We start from the raw sequence: 16,959 nt of genomic DNA, 5'->3' as shown, positions 1-16,959 counted from the left end.
GTCCCCTCTCGGAGTGACTGCAAATCCAGGTCACCACCTGTGCTCTGACCCACTAGGTGTAGACACAAGAGTCCCACAGCCCCCGATTTGGGATGGATTATGTGCTAGATTGGCACACAAACTCAGAAATATTTTACTTTCCTAAGAGGATGTAACTCAGGAACAGCCAGAGGGAAGAGATGCGTGGGACAAGGCATGTAGACAGGGCACAGAGCTTCTGCACCTTCTCCAGCCTTCCCTCTCTCTAGGCACACTTCTCTGGGCATGTCAAACTGAAAGCTCTCCAACTTGGTCTTTTAGATTTTTTTATGAATATATCATTGCAGAGATGTGGCTGATCAGATCACTGGTCATTGGTCATGGTTCTAACCTCCAGCTTTTCTCTCTTCCCTGGAGGTTGGAGGTGGGGGATGGAGGGACTAAAAGTTCCGACCGTCTCTACTCAGGTTGACTTCACAGGAAACCAGGCCCCATCCTTAGGTTTATGATATATTCCTAAAGTCATCATTAACATAACAAAGAAATCTTTGTCATTTTCATCACTTAAGAAATTCCAGAAATTTGTGCCAGAAACTGGGACCAAAAGGAAGACCAAATCTAGAGTAATTCTTTAGTATAAATCACAATATCACTATAGAAAGTGTTCAGAACAGGTAAATCTTTAGGGACAGAAAGTGGATTAATGGGTGTCAGGGGCTGAGAGAAGCAGTTAATTTGGAGTAACTGCCAATGGTAGTTAACTGCCAATGGTAGTTATAGGATGTCTTTCTGAAGTAATGAAAATATTCTGCAATTAGGTGATTGTACAATCTTGTGAATATGCTAAAACCATTGCATTGGATACCTTAAACAAGTTAATTTTTTAGTATGTGAATTGCATCTCAAAAAATTCAATCCTGCAGAGTACAGAGTGCTAGAAAATGAATTTGTCAGAATACAGTACATTTTTAATCATTATAAAATCTAGGTGTAGATGTATGGTTATACCCTGTACAATTCCGTCAACATTTCTTTATTTTTTTAAAAACCAAAAAATGTTGGGGAAATTCACATAAGCAATAACAAGAGAATAACAATAATAATTTTGTAAAGCCTACATAAAGCAGTCATCAGGGCCAATAAAAGAGAATGATGAATGTTCACTAAATTTAGAAATGAGAAGGATAACTTCATGCCAAGCAGACCTGATGCACACAACACATGCCGCCTACGAGGGTTAAACAAGAGAGAAACTAGAGACACTGCGTGCAGGCTGCAGGGACGAAAGAATGCCCAGCCCAAGGAAAAGTCTTCTAAGAGTTTATTAGAGTCCAAACGACCATAAGTGCCGAGAAGTGAAATCTCAGCAAATGGAGAAAATACTCTAGCGAATGGCAGTTTGTAGTTCATTTTTACATGAGAGTCCAAGGAGGAGACTCAAGAGAGTTACCTGAAATCCGTTGGTGGGAGATTACAGGGGTGAGAAGAAGCAAAGCAGGGATACTCTGGGGTTGAATAAAAAGTAAAATGGAGAGACAGTTCTTTTACCTCCGTGGGTACAGGGTAGTTAATAATTAACATTCACATCAATTCTGTGGCCTCTTGGATAGATGGGAGTGCCCTGGGGATCTGGAAGAGGAGATCACTCTGACATTTGAGAGGTTTGTTATCTCAGAGGCAAAACACACAACTGGCTCTCTGAAGGTAGAGAGTGACCTTTGTCCAAGAAGCCACTGGCCTAGGACGTGACTACTTGCCATCACCCGCTTTTAGTTAGGAATTTTTATGTTCCGACCACTCTAAGTGGCCAGTTTCTGTCTCTGAGTTTAGGAAGCCATAGCCACGCCTCCCCTGGACTTGGTAGGTTTGGGCTGCAGCCCCTTTCTTGTCCACAGCTACTAGAGCAGATGCAGATCCTTGCTTCCATGGTATTAATTCATATTTAAACTAGATCATCGTAAAATCCGACTGGTCTCCCTGTCTCCTCCGTTTCTCACCCCACGTTGTGCTCCTTCTCATGTCTCATTTTATAAGTGGCCGTTCTGTCATGTTGAATACATTTTGTCACTACGAATGTCATATAAATTTTTATTATTTGTGTATGTTCTTTCATGTCTGAAAGACTGGGAGCACTTCAAGAGCTGATGCTATTGCTTGTTTATCCGTGTATTCCTTCCCCACACTCTTCACCTTGTCTAGTCTTATCTCTCTCATTTTGTTGGTCTAAAGAAAAATAGCATTTGAGACTATGTCTGAGAGGAGCCATTAAACTTTCTAACAGCAATGAGTCTAAATTAATTTAAAGCTCATAATAGGTAAAATCCTAAAATGCATTTATAAAAATAGCATTAATAAAATGACAAATAACATATCATTTTTATGTAAGTAAAAAATGTCAAGAGGCAAGTGGAAAAAATAATTTATTGCAGATTCTTTTACACATTAACATAGAACATTTATACATATATCGATGTGTTAATATGAAATACTAAATTGGCAAACATTTTTACACAAAAGTAGCTGCATATTTTATAAAGATAGATATTAATAAATTATTGAGACATTTAAGAACAACAGGTCAATTATTCCAATAGGAATGCATTCTATGTTGTAATTAAACTAAGTTTTCTGAACATGATGCCCTGGATATAATCCCATTCTTCTAAGTTAAGAAAAAAAGCTCATTTCTGGGAATAAAAGGCCAGGGATGGCTCTGATTAACAGTGTCCCAGCTTTACTCTTGGAAGCGGTTAGACACCCTAACACATATCCAACACTAATGTAGTAGTTTAATGACTGCAGCTTTCCAGAACAGCTGAATGTAGTTAATGAGATTCAATACAAAGGACACACTGCAAATGATAGCATTTTAGAGGAATTATAATTTGCCACATGATTTGAATGAGCAACCAAATATTTTACTAACAGAAATGCGTGCTCTATATTTCTTCAGAGAAATTGACATACCTCAAAATAGTCACTATTTTCCTAGCGTAGTAAGTTAATTCTTACTTTGGGAGTCTGAAAATAAATCCCTTTTTTTCCCTCTAAAACTTACAGTTCACTCCTTTAGAAAATGAATTCTACAACGATATACACCAACATGATATAAAGTTTGTTATATGTTATAGTCATTAAAATATACATATATATATATACATATATGTGGAATGCGAAACAGATTTGGGACACCATGGTCTGTATATACAATGCCAAATACTGTTCAGTTTCATTTAATTAAATTCAACAGATATCTTTTGGGTGCCTACTGCATACGAATTACCATGTTTGGTAATGCTTGTAGTCGATTTTACGACAAATGAAGCGCATATCATCCACCTCTAAAGCCGAACTTTAGATAATATATTAAACCTGGAAAAGAATCAAAAGCAGAGCTCAAGTTGAATAATGAATAAAGATATGCCTAGGAGAAAGGTCTGGGGGAACTGAGAAAGACAAAGCAAGGATCTGGATCCGTAGGGCACAGCTGCTGCTAGGCTCGCCGCATGTTAGAGGGTAACTGGAACTGATCACGCCCGGCCTTCTTCCTCTCACAGCTCATGATTCAGTTATCATCCTGCTTTGTTTCCTTAGCAAAGTGTAAGGAAAAAATGGGTTAGTTTTCAGTAATAATAAATCTCACAGTAGTCCAGAGTTAAATCGCTTTCGGTAAGAGTGTGACCTGCATTCATACCTTCAGTTTTTCGAAGGCATTCCCCCGTAACTCCGCCTGAAAGAGGGCCAACCCAACCCCAGGGACAACACTGGAGGTAAAGTTGAACTTCTCAGAAAACATCGCTAAGCGTACCAACCCCAGGAGTAAATTATTTAGTGAAAACAGCTGAAAGAGGATAAAAGTCAATATTTTAAAACTTGACGTTCCATTCCTTTTAGGACTCGGGGCACTTTAAAAGCATTTTTAGGGAGCGTACACATACGGGGAAACAAATGGAACCAAGTAGTCTCACCCTCTTTAGAGAACAAATGCATCAATAAGGGAACAAGGTGGCAAACTTGTCTCGGCCGCAGTGCACTGGGAGTGGGAGAGGGCGGGGCCTGACCTTCGTGTGTACCGCCCACTGGCAGTCACAGGACTCCTCTGCGGGGGCCAGTGTCGTGAGAGCCCCTCAGGCCCATGGGTTCCGGCTGGAACACAACCACAGCTCTGCCATGAACCCAGAGCTTCCCGATAAAACCACTCATAATAGACTCTGGAAAACTATAAGTCACTCTTCTTCTCCCCAGGACAAACACACGAAGGATCAGGATTTCCGAAGATTCTCGAACGACTACAGTTGGAGATAGCTCGGCCCTTCCGAAGATCTGAAACCTCGTAGTTAAGAAACTCTGATGCTGTTCTCACGATAACTAGGGGCTGGGGGAACAAGGTCGGGGGCTCCCCTCACAGCCCACCGCCTCAGTCACGTCTGAACCAGACTGCAGAGGAAGAATAAAAGAACAGGTCTTCTCCATCTAGTGCTTTCGGTTTTAGATTCCAAAGCCAGCAACCAAAAGTATCCCCTAAGAAGTATTTATTATTCTAACTGGCTCTTGAATGGCACAATATTTCTGCTGCTTTACTTGAAAGCTCATTTCTGTAACTAATAATTCTTTTCAAATGACGTGTATTCTTGGTGATTATGATTCAACTTGCCATATGTAGAGACTGCCTTGGAAAAAAAACAAAAACAAACAGGGCTCTGACTAGTCATACCTCTGTTCCTGTATTTTTTCTTGAGAGAAACCAAACTTGCATTGGTTCTTTTTTGCCCTTCATGGACACGGGGCCCCTGTGCTCCAAGTGGAACTGTGGATCTGAGTTGTCTGGGGTCATGAGGCATCTGAAAGACGGGGCGGGGAGCAAGGAGAGAATTATGGAACACGGTTGCCCTGAGACAGCGACATGTACCACGGTTAGGAATAAAGACAGGGCAAGGACACTCACTAAAGTCGTACATAAAGGTAACTCAAGGTTTTCAGAACAATGACCACATCAGGGATTTCCGAGAGGGTATGAAATGACTTAAAGTGGAAATAATGACACAATCTGTTCAAGTACAAAATAAACGATCCTGAGAGTGACTGCTTAAAAGGAAACAAAATCCCTCGGAGAGTTAAACCACATGCAGGTGGACATTTTCCTTTCGAATCCATAAACGCCAAGGCACGTTCTCTTACCTGTACGTATATTCAGACACATTTATTTTCCCCTTTTCTCCAGTGGTTTCTGTTCTGCTTGTGAGGTTGACAGTATTTCCAAAAAGACAGTAACGAGGCATCCTCTGTCCTATGACACCTGTGACGACCTCTCCAGTGTGTATCCCTATTGTTATCTGCAGAAATCAAAACTTTGCTTCAACAACTTCAACCGCTAACACACTAATATTTGCTCATTTTATATTACAGAATAATGAGGAGTCCTTGTACAAAAAAGTGTGAGAATTCCCTAGAAAACTCAAATGTGTGACAGGCAAAATCAAAATCCTCACAAAATCTGGCTGCCATTCCTTTTCTAAAGTCTGAAGATTTCAAAGATGTGAACCTGGCAAATTACATGGGATACAGGAAACAGTTTGAAAAAAAAACACAAGACATTAAACCCAGAAGGGACAGAAGGTTTTTCCAGTACCCGGGGTTGACTAAGTGGCTTTAGACAGGGGAAGAGACTTGCCATCTCTGAACGAATGTAATGCCGTGGAATCTTTGAAATATTTCAGTCTTTGTTGTGAAGATGCCTTTCCTTATAAGTAGTTACTGACTGCCTGGTCAAGCATGTGAATTATCTGTCTACAAGGGTCTATGACTACTCTTTTGATATCTATCTTATTTACTAACCTGAACAGATTCGCCATCAACTTGAACCTGGCCAGCAATCTCCAACATGTCCAAGGCCAGGTGGCAAATGGATCGTGCGTGGTGGATGCAGGGCTCTGGTAAACCACTCACTGTCATGTACTTATCACCAACAGTCTCCACCTAATGTAACACCCGTGGTGAGATGTTGACTGGTTAGCATAAACATGACTGTTTTATTTGCTCCTCCTGTACAAAAAATACTTGCCAAGGCTATCGGTAACTTCAAACTTTCCTCCACCTTAGTTCTTTAAAAATTCTAACAACTCCAACAACATAAAACTTTGTAGTTATTTGAAATGTCCACACATAGCATTTGAGGTGTCTGATTACGGGAAGGTGTAGTCTCAGCATTATTTTTCCACTTGTAAGTTTTGGTTTCTCACCTCAGACACCCTTAGAATTCAGTAGAACAATGTACTGCCTTATTTTTCCTAAAATGGTGACGGTTTGATGGCATAAGACCTGAAATTCAATGATTTATCATAGTCATTGCCTATTTATTTTTATGATATGCTCACTGAGTGTCACACTATACCTCAGAAAACAACTATAAAATAAATAGTTCTGGTGGCACTTATATTACCCCAGATGCCTGGGGATAATGTAGTTACCATTCTTTCCTTTATGAAGCAATGTTCCACTGACTCCATTTTTCCAATACTATACTTGTTTGTCATTGAAACCAAGGGCAGAAATGCTTTATGCCCCTTTATCTTCTCATGCTCCATGACTTCTTTACCATACAAAGCATTTACACATTTCAATAACAATGTCTCTTATAAACTGCTAATATAAAAGCTATGCTTATACTGTGTGTGATAAATAACATGCACAGATCTGTTAATGCAAATGCAAAAAAGCTGCTGAACATTTCATTTTAACTATGGAATCACCCACTCCATTTATTTCAGTTACAAGAAAGAGAGTGGTAGCAAAAGGCGACTAAATTGATAATACTGGCCACACGGAGGCTTAATTCGTACCATGGCTCTGTACCAGAGAACTGACCACAGTGCTTCTGCAGGGATGGTCTGAGCAGCACTGAGTCACAATGTGGTCAGGACTTGCCTTATACACAAATGGATTTTTCCGGGAGTCGGTCAGTGTGTCAAATCTGGTATAGAGATCGTTGAGAAGGTTGACAATCTTCATGGCCCCTTCGCCAGATGCATGTTTGCTACAGAAAGCGTTGAAGCCCACAATGCCACTGAAGAGGATTGTCACATTGTCATATCTCTTAGCAGGCACGGGACGCTTGTGTCTCAGCTCATTGGCAACAGATGGAGGAAGAACAGAGTATAGCAACCTGTTTAGCGGAATTAGGAAACAGCCACGGTAAGAAATGCTGGGCTAGGTTTTGTGCATCTATAGGCCATTTCATAGAATGTCAAGGCCATTTGCACTGTAAAGGCCTAGATTCTTGTAGGACAACCTCTAAAACTAGTTTCAAATATTACTCATATTTATAGGTAAAAACAGAATGCCCCCGAGGCAAAACCAAGTCAAACCAAATCAAAACAGCCAAACATTAGACAAAACAAAAAAAATCAAAGTTTTCATTTGTAGCCCTGTACTCTGACCCTGCCGTTGTAATAGTCACAGTAGGGAAGTTGTCATTACCGCTCTGAGACACTATGAATAGCATGCTTACATCTGTGGAACAAGGAACTGATCTCAATGATTGCCAAGTAATATTGAAAGAAGCAGATTTCTCTCCAGTCTCATTCCTGCCTCACTCTCCTGTGGAAGAAACCAGTAAGACAGGTGGACAGTGGTTTAGAGGACGTGTTGTTTCTCCAGTCAATACTGAGACTGCAATAGCATCAGAGACCATGGTGAGGGGACAAGTAAGGTAAACACAACAGGGGAAGGATCACTGCTGATGGATTTACGTGGAGGGAAGCAGGAACCAGGGAGATGTTGGGGCTCTCGGCACAAGGGCTCAGAGGAACAAACGAAGGCTCCTCCCTTTTCCTTCTCCTTAGTCAGAGGGCATTCTGTGCTAAATTCAATGTACAACGTGGAACTGAGCGCTCCTCATTTTTCCTAACTTTAGTGGGATTTCCCTGGTCTTTCATTTTAACTTTGAAACAGAAAATTTTCTGAAATATTTTAAAGCTGTAGTTGAATATTAAATGTGAACAGAACTACTGAGTTTCCAAGGAAACAGAGTCTACGGCCATACCACCCTGAACGCGCCCGATCTCGTCTGATCTTGGAAGCTAAGCAGGGTCGGGCCTGGTTAGTACTTGGATGGGAAGAAACAGATAGTAAAGGGTTTATAATTACATCACCTTGAGAAATAAATATCTACAAAACATAAAACAAAACTTGAACCTAGTTGTTGTTTTGTTATAAATGTTAGAGCAGAATACTAGTCAAACTTACAAACCCATATGACTTTGAACCTCAGTTATTAGACGTGTATTATAAGCCCCACAAAATGTGATATTTTTCATGGAAGTTGTACCACATACCAATAAAACATATTGAGTTGTTTGTCAAGCAGTGGAAGGTATTCTAGCTGCCTGTCCCATATACTTTCTGAAATTTTCAAAATATCTGAATGCAATTAAGGAGTTCAATAGGACTATAGGAAATGTTAAGTGGTCTCGAAAAAAAACGAAACACGGCTTTCACCTTCATTATACAAAGGCCAAGATAGTGAATTAGGAAGCTATGGATAGAGACAGGCATTGAATGGCATTCTCTACTTCATCCATGCCTCCATAAACAGTTAACTGATGCATTTATGTGTGACCACAGCATCCATCCTTGGGTAACTCCAAATGTATCAATGAAAAAAAAGTATGGAGAGTGATGTTGTTCCCAAGATTTTGGGTGTTCAAGCTGAGTGAAATAGTTCTCATGGACATAAGACAGACTATTTCAATTCTCCAGCAAGATATCTTCTTCTTATACATGTGCAAACACTAAAATTGAACACACAAGGCCCTGGGTAAAATATCTTGTGAACATCAGTGACTTAGTGCTGTTAATGAATGCAGCAAGAAAGTCTAAGTAGTATGCATGACGTGTATTTGTTTAAATGAATTACTTGAAAATGAACTATTATTTTAATGTCACTTGCCCAGTATTTCCTAATTTAATCTATCATTCATAGAAAAATAATAATAGCTTTATATTTTGATTTTTTGTTAATGTGTGTCTTCACAGATAGAATTGTTGTCATTACAACATAACATTCAATCTGTCAGATTCATATCAGCCAAGTTTTAAGACAATTCAGTCCAAGAAAAGACATCTTTTAATCTTTTAAAAGATTGGTCATTATCTTAATGACCAATGAGTCAGTGCTGGGTGTAACCCTCAGAATTTACTCAGCCTCTGGTGCATAAAGGATATACTGAACATATTTCTTCCATAAAGGAAAGAATGGATAGTTGAATTTTATGCATTTGAATTTTTCTAATAATTTTCAGAGAAATGAATTGGCATTTATTCTTCTAGCTTAGTTTGTAAAACTAGAAGACATATTCCCCCCACCACTAAGACCGATTTATCTCTGTTTACACAATTTCATCTTAAGTGACATGGAAGAGTGTATTTACTACTCCAGAGCTCCATGGCCCCCATGCCTTTCCAGTGTGAGTATTAGTCTTTACTGTAGTAAAGTCACAATCCGTGATGCCTAACAACCGTGCCCTTCTTTACACACAAGGTTACAGACTTACGTGTCTGTCTTTTTCTTTTCATCTTCTAGGGCTCTTAACGTGAGCTGCAGCCTGTCTGTTAGAATTTCCAGTTCCTGGGTCAGTTTGTATTCCTCTCTGAATTGCTCACCCAGAAGAACGAGATCACGTGTGGCATCGTGCAGAGGGATGTCACTCAGATACAGACCTCTCCTGGTCAAATCGTCCAGATTCATCACACTGTTATACAGGGAAAGGAGGGAAAGGCATGCCCAGTCATCACAAGACAATACCAACCCGTGATTACTGTCAGTGAGTATCACCTTGCCATCTCCTAGCATTCTAACTCTGCTGGGGCTGAGGAAGGAAACCTCAGAGAATCATGTAAAGAATAAGACTTCAGTCTTCTAGAGAATTCAAAATCTACCGAAGAACAATGAACTTAAAATGCATCTTGCCCAAATTGCACTTTTTGATGCTATCAACCTAAACTGGAAAATAATGATGAAAACTGCCCGATGAAATCTGCTCGGTTACTTAGCACAAGGCTGTGATTTATTATTACACATTTTTTCTGGTTATCAAGAGATGAAAGAACAATTTATCTTTACTCTTTTTAGCAGGGATATTGTGCTTCTTTTGAGAAACTAGTTCATTTCTTCCTTTGGGAGTCGGTGACTCTTGTAACTTATGGACATTTTAAATATGAAGATTAAAAGTTTACAACCAGACAAATGACTCATCTTCAACAAATATTCTATAGTGTATGACTTTCTGAGATGTATTTTATATGCTACTCTTACTTCTGATTTTAATTTCTTGTACTCTTATTTTCTTTAACTAATTTTTCTCAGTTATTTGCAATAGCACTTACATTTGCTGTTTCTTTGCAACTTAAAGTATTTTTAGGACAATAATATTTATTGATTCAGTGAAGATCTGGTAAGTGAAAAGCAGCTTCTTAAAAATTTACTCTTTGATTTTAATGTCTTAAGGATTTGTTATTAGTTTGAAATCTTTAAATGCAAAGTAATTCTGAGCATTCACAATAATAATTTCTCTAAAATTGCATAACTGAGTAGAGCTTTTACTAAAGAATTATGGATTACTAAAATGTCCCCCTATAATAGATTCTCAGAGAAGTATCTATAAATCAAAGCAAAAATTAGCATCCCAATTTAGAAACAAAAATGATGAAATAGTTTACTAGTGAAGTCCTTGGTCTCTTTAGATTTTGTTAAAATGGATATGTAAGTTAAAGCTCACTTGCAGAAATACACCCTTCTGGAAAGAGACCAGATTATCTGCTAAAAACTATATGCAGAGGGAAAAAATATTATAAGATTAAAATAAAAATAATTGAGTTGGAAAATGTAATTAAATTGTGTCTTTTTTAACATTTATTTTAATACACTACAAACATTGGTTCTAAATTTAATTTAACCATCTTGAAATTATATATTTTAGAAGTAGAATTGCCCTTAGTTGACTTTTTTAATAAAAAAGTGGACCATGAGTGTTGTAAACTCAAATTACACTTCAGAATAACTGCAGATTATCTGTAGGATGATCTAAAGGCATAAACATTCAGCCGATTAAGACATGGCAAATAAAATAGAATTCATGACTTCTTCTGAATTTATTAACTGTTAAGTGACATTATCTTTGTCATAAAGAGGAATACTAATAAGGGTTGTAAAATCTAATTACACTTCAGAATATGCAGACATGATGAGTAACATGATATTAAATTCTTTTGGTAGTTAAAATGGCTACTTATATCCATTATAATTCATCTAAAATGTATTACCTTGGTGAGCACAGAAAAAGTATGCTATCTGCTTCAGGTAAGTAGATCATTTGACCCTTGAGACGTAAGCAGCTGATCTCAGTCCCAGTCAGCTCATCCTCACATTCTAATTTCTCCACATCCAACAATCCTTCCTGGAAAAGGCAAGACATCGCCATTAACTTTCTCCCTGCTTCAAAATTCATCACAAAAAAGGACACACAAACCTTATTTCCCACCCAACCACAAGGGAGAATAAGTGCACCAGTTAGAAGAGGGGAAGGCATTCCACCAGAGTCCTGCCAAGGCATAAGCCTAGTGGCTCCCTTACAAACACAGCAAACAAGTGAACTGACTGTCTCCTCAAAGGCAATAGTTTCTCAAAGTTTCTAAGATTATTTCTGATTTTCCATTATGGTTACAAGATATAACACTAGGTCTTATTAAAGAATAAATCAAGCTTCTCCACTCCCCACCCCTGTGTTCACAGAGAAACTGGAAATACTTCCAAACACGTAACGTGTGTGTATGTAGGACTTTTGGGAGGGCTGCAGGAAGGATGAAGTGTGCACTCGAAGACATGTTCGCTCTGCCAGTCCCACAGACAGAAACTGTGAGAGCTGTTACCAATTATCAGCTGAACGAATGCTTTACCACTCGTTTTTTTCCCTACAAAAAAAAATGGAACCATGAAGAAGAGACGCTTTAAGGAAATGGATGAGGTTTTTATTTTAAAAATCTTTATCAGCTTTTCTGCCTCTAAAATAGGACATGGTAGCTATATATAGGGAGTAAAAGATAGAAAGTGGGTTGTCCTAGCAAGGCATTCTCCACACTTACTTTTACTAATTCGGATCAGATGACAGAGTCCCATTGATTCTCAGGCAAAGCAAAAATCAATAACATTGCCTTTGAAATAGGACTCCCTTTGAGGTTTGCTTTCAATCTCACTATACCCCATCTATCTTGTAGAATGACATAGCAGCTACTTTTCCCGCCAGAACACTTCTAGTATGTGACACATCTTACTTACTCAGGTTTAATAAAATAATATCTTAGTTACCTTGCTTCTCAATACGAAAACCGTATTGATGTGTGAAAGGATCCCATGGAAACTAATGTCGATGTGAGGACGGACCAGAGAGAAGACAGACAAAAGGCTGCAAGTGCCAGGTTGGAGCTAAATGTAGACCAAAAGAACACAGTCATCTAAAACAATTTCTATTTAATATTAGGCTAAACCAGCTCCATTACATATAAGTACAGAAATACATTAATTGGCAGGAAAGCTTCCTCAGCTACGGACTCATATCTTGACCCATGAAACTCAGTGATTAGACAGATATCAAATAGTTTCATGAACATAAAACCTCACATGGATTCAGATGACTGGGATTCAATTATAAGCTATTACAAATTAAAGAAGCATTTTCAAAGTATAAAAAAGTGGAAATTTATCTCTTAAAATGTAGCATGAGGTGTTAGCTGCCAATGGCTTAAAATGAAGCTTAAATATCAAGAGCACCGGCAAACACAGTTTATCAAGGGGTGTTAACAGTAACAATAATAACAACAGTTATTGATTGCTCATAATGGACAAGTGGTCCAACTAAATGTTCTTTTTTGTCCTCTCTCTTTGTGCTGGAACAAGGGGAAGCCAACAGAGAAAGGCCAAGTTACATACTTCACGTCACACTATGAGGGAAAGGCAAAACCAGCGTAAGAGCCCAGGCTTCCGGATTCATAGGTTTATGCCTGATCCCATTTAGACTAATACCGAATTATCAAGTCTCTTTAACTACAAGCGAAAGGTATCTCTAGATACATGGCATGTACAACTCCCAAAACTGGAGAGTAGAAAGGAATAATTTTACAAATGGATCGGAATAATGCAAATGGAATGTACACTCGAATCATCGTCCTTTGATGCTTTTTCTACTGACTCCCATGTTAATAATCTCTGTCATTTTCCCCTCTAGTGTTTTTTTTAATTCTCTCTTTTCACTGCAAATATCAAAGGTTGATTTTGAAAGCTATTTTCAAATAGTATAGAACCAATGAATAAAATAGGTGAAAATTGGTTGTTACTAGAAAGTTACCCATTTTCTCATTTTAAAAGGGTATAGCATCCTCACTATCTCTGTTAAGAAAAAAATATATATATACACCCATTGTAGGAAAAGTAGCATTATGGTTAAACACACTAGCTCACATTTAAACAACTTCTGTAATATGCCATGTGCTAACCATCCACTAATACACAGTAAAAAGGTTAAATAAATGAGTGGTCACATGTAACAATAGAGCCTTTATGGCCCTTTGTCTCAGGCCGCAGGGAAGCATGGCATCATTTACCTGGGGAAGCACTCTGTATATGGCATTGCCACACTGAGTGACCACTAGGTCCCGGTCAAATATTATGTGAAAAGGAAACGCTTTGCAGAAGGTATAGGGGCTGATGCGTGATTCCTGGGTACCATTTTCTTCAAATCTGTCAAGATCTTCATAAAAGTCCTCTTCTTTAGATTCTTTTTCTTCAATTAAAAATTGAGTGTGATCACATTCTTCATTTCTTTGCTGAATAACCTGGATGTCAAAGGGGTAAATGGTGTTGATGGTCTGCATTTCAATTTACTTAAAAGAACCTAAATGCCTAAGAAACTGGTTTGGAAAATTGCATTTAGAGGGTTAATATTAAAATTTTAACATATGCAAATACTACACATGCCTAAAATAAAAGAACAATCGTTGTAGTAATACCTTGGAATTACCACTTAAAATGAGCTGTCTGTATCATTAACCTTTTTCAAGTTTGAGTTCTGGCTTCTTTCTCCAAGTAATCTAATTTTTTTTAAGCAAAACTTTTAGTTCACAATATGAGATATTCCAGTGATAGTTCAGGGGCCAGACAAAATCCACAAAAAGAAAAAAAATAATGAACAGTAAAATAATATCTAATTTTATATTTTAGAATTTATCCATTTATGTGGTTTTTTTGTATTCTGAAGGGCACAGCTTAGCCACTCGCACATCCTCCCGCTTTCCAGCCAGTGTGTGCTCTCAGAGAATGCAAACTAAATTTCATGTGACCTTAACCAGGCATTAAAAAAAAAAATCTGCGGCCGCAAGGAAAAAAGTAGCCCGTATTCCTTTAGATCCTTGCATTCCAAGGCCAAATCTAGAAGATTTCTACAGCTGTCACTCCTATGGTTTATATATGTCTCTGGTGAGGCCCACTAGCTGCAATAACTAAAGGTAAATTCACTGAGTGTCATTTTTAAGTTTCTACGGTTTGGAAGTGTCTCCATGACTGATCATTACCTTCATGTCAATTTCCGTGCCATGTATTTGCTGAGCTACCGTTTTAATGATTCCGATGACAATATCCTGAAGTCCTTCTCTCTCTGAGTAGTAGTGCAGAATGAGGCCTTTGCCCTTTTCTGCATCAGTGCACCTGAAGGAAGGTGCGCGCATACCTGGGTAGATAGTAGCCAGGTGGTCATGCAGAGCATCCAGGTTCTGCAATAGAGAAGAAATGGTGATGGATAAATAATGCTTCCACCTGACATGACTTCCAGAAAGCAAGATAAAGACAGAAGGCTCGATCTGAGCTTAGTGAACGGATCAGCTGACCAAACACTCACAGGGCTCATCCTTCCCTTGCCGCACTGAGAGGCATCTGTAAGGCAAGAACCACAGAGAACTTGAAACTCTAGTGGAGTAATCAAGAAAAACATCTGTGGCTGTTAACAGTTAATACATGTTAAGAAATAATAAATAACCAGTGATAATAAATAATAAAGAGAATTCCATGAAGCAGAAAAAAGAAGTCGTTAGGGGCTCAAGCAGACATAAACATATCTATAGAAGTTTGTGGCAGCTATATATATGAATGACAGTCATTTCATGGTAACATAGGTACTTTATCCAATCTTTCTAAGACTTCACTTCTAATAAAATCATGGTAACCAAAATGATCTATACAAAACACTTAGCACATCCAGGTGCAGTAAGCAAAATAATTTCCACACCCCAGTCCTTTTGAATACGATACCTCACTTGGCAAAAGGTATCTTGCAGACGGGGTTGAAGTAATGAATCTAGAGTTGGGAAGAGTGTTCTGGATGACCCTGTTGCACTCAGCTAATCACATGAATGATGACTGACTCCTGAAAAGCTAAGACTGTTTCCTGGGTACAGGGAGAGAAAAGTACAATGACAAAAGGTGGAAGAGATGGTGGCATGAAAAGGAAATGACACTTTGTTCCAGGGTCTGAGATGTAGGAGACTTATGTGCAAGGATGGAGAGAGGCCTCCTGGACCTTAGGGCAGCCCGAGCCGACGGCCAGCGAAGAAACTGGGTCTTCAGCCCTATAACACATTAAATTGAATTCTATCAACACCTGAAGGAGCAAGGAAACAATTATGCTCTAGATCTTATGTAAAGAAACACAGCCCTACTGGCTCTTTGATTACAGTCCAGTGAGACTTGCTATGGACGTCCAACCTACAAAACTGAAGGTTGATAGGTTTGTGTTGTTTTAAGCACTTATATTAGTGATAGCAATAAAAAAAACTAATACACTAAGCAAATACTAACCTACCAATAACAGGTGACTATGGATAAAGAGAATGTGAAAAACGAAATAATTTCAGAATGCCATGGGCCTAAAAGAATGTCTCTAAAAAGAAGGTGCTAGAGATGAACCAACATTGAACTGGGGTTCATGTTACAAATGTCTCAAAGAGGCTAATTTAGAGAAACAGAAATAGCCAGTAAGAAACCAGGAGGAAAATGGAGTGAATATGAGGCCTCTCCACGGGGGCCCAGATTTGTGAAATTCTCCCCCAGGGCACCTACGGCACTGTGGTTTAATTTTCTGTTCCCTCCATTCAAGCATTCATTCATTCCATAAAGTTATCCCATGACCATTATGAAACATGCCTGTCCATGGTGTAGGCTGGGGGAAGGGTAGAAGGCTGGCTGTGAATCTGCATGACAAGGACCCCGACTTTAAGCAGCTCATAGTTTATTCCACAAACAAATGTGCAGAATGGCTTCTGAGGCACAAATAGAGGACCCAACAACTCAGACTGGAAGAACGGGATCTGAAAATTTCAAAGTAAAGATGAGGCCTGAGTTAGGTCATAAATGTTGACATTCTGATTCGAACACACGATTTAATAGTCTTCTCAGTTGGGTGAATCGGGTTTCACCCAATTGCCTTTATGCAAAGTGCTTTTAATTTTCTTCCCCTAAACAACATCTGTTATCATCAAGTCAGTCCATTTCTTAACAGAAACGTCAGTTCATCCCCATTGCCTCTAGAGGCTGCTATTGGCATGTAAAAGGAATCCAATATGGCAGACACTAAGAACTGGAAGTTTTTATGTATATATACACATAAATTGTGCTTACACACACACACATGTGTGTGTGTACTTGTAATATACATAGTACAAGTCCCAAAACTATTTTTCTTGGTTGAGTAGTACGAAGAGTTCTTTCTACCACAAGTTTTTCTCAGGGGAATTCTTTTCTGAGAAGGGAAGACGTGAAGACTGATCTTCATAACCCTCCCAGATCCCTTACCCTTCGGCTGACGTTGCAAAAATATTACAAGAGAAAATCAGGTGAAAAAAATGACCAAAGAGTTTTATACTTATTTCCATTTGCCACCA

At 38.7% G+C, this 16,959-nt stretch overlaps 1 protein-coding gene across 3 annotated transcripts in view; it reads right to left on the bottom strand.

Annotated features, from left to right (window-relative positions):
* Positions 1-3,184: 3,184 nt before the first annotated feature.
* The window catches only part of GUCY1B1 (guanylate cyclase 1 soluble subunit beta 1), a 30,124-nt gene continuing 16,349 nt past the window's right edge, over positions 3,185-16,959 (bottom strand). For all 3 annotated transcript variants that reach the window (XM_037058270.1, XM_037058272.1, XM_037058271.1), the window contains 10 exons: positions 14,599-14,796; positions 13,633-13,863; positions 12,341-12,457; positions 11,299-11,432; positions 9,531-9,728; positions 6,904-7,141; positions 5,815-5,955; positions 5,158-5,312; positions 4,694-4,820; positions 3,185-3,568 (listed from right to left, as the gene is read on the bottom strand). In XM_037058270.1, the coding sequence (XP_036914165.1) occupies positions 3,545-3,568; positions 4,694-4,820; positions 5,158-5,312; positions 5,815-5,955; positions 6,904-7,141; positions 9,531-9,728; positions 11,299-11,432; positions 12,341-12,457; positions 13,633-13,863; positions 14,599-14,796 (1,563 nt within the window). In that variant the 3' untranslated portion in view covers positions 3,185-3,544. The remainder of the gene's footprint in view (positions 3,569-4,693; positions 4,821-5,157; positions 5,313-5,814; positions 5,956-6,903; positions 7,142-9,530; positions 9,729-11,298; positions 11,433-12,340; positions 12,458-13,632; positions 13,864-14,598; positions 14,797-16,959) is intronic.

The sequence above is a fragment of the Sturnira hondurensis genome, unplaced genomic scaffold, assembly GCF_014824575.4.
Source record: "Sturnira hondurensis isolate 20B ecotype Veracruz unplaced genomic scaffold, ASM1482457v3 Scaffold0010128, whole genome shotgun sequence".
In the NCBI taxonomy this organism is placed as follows: Eukaryota; Metazoa; Chordata; class Mammalia; order Chiroptera; family Phyllostomidae; genus Sturnira; species Sturnira hondurensis.
Note: the sequence above shows the minus strand (reverse complement) of the source record. Positions and strands in the feature narration are given on the sequence as shown.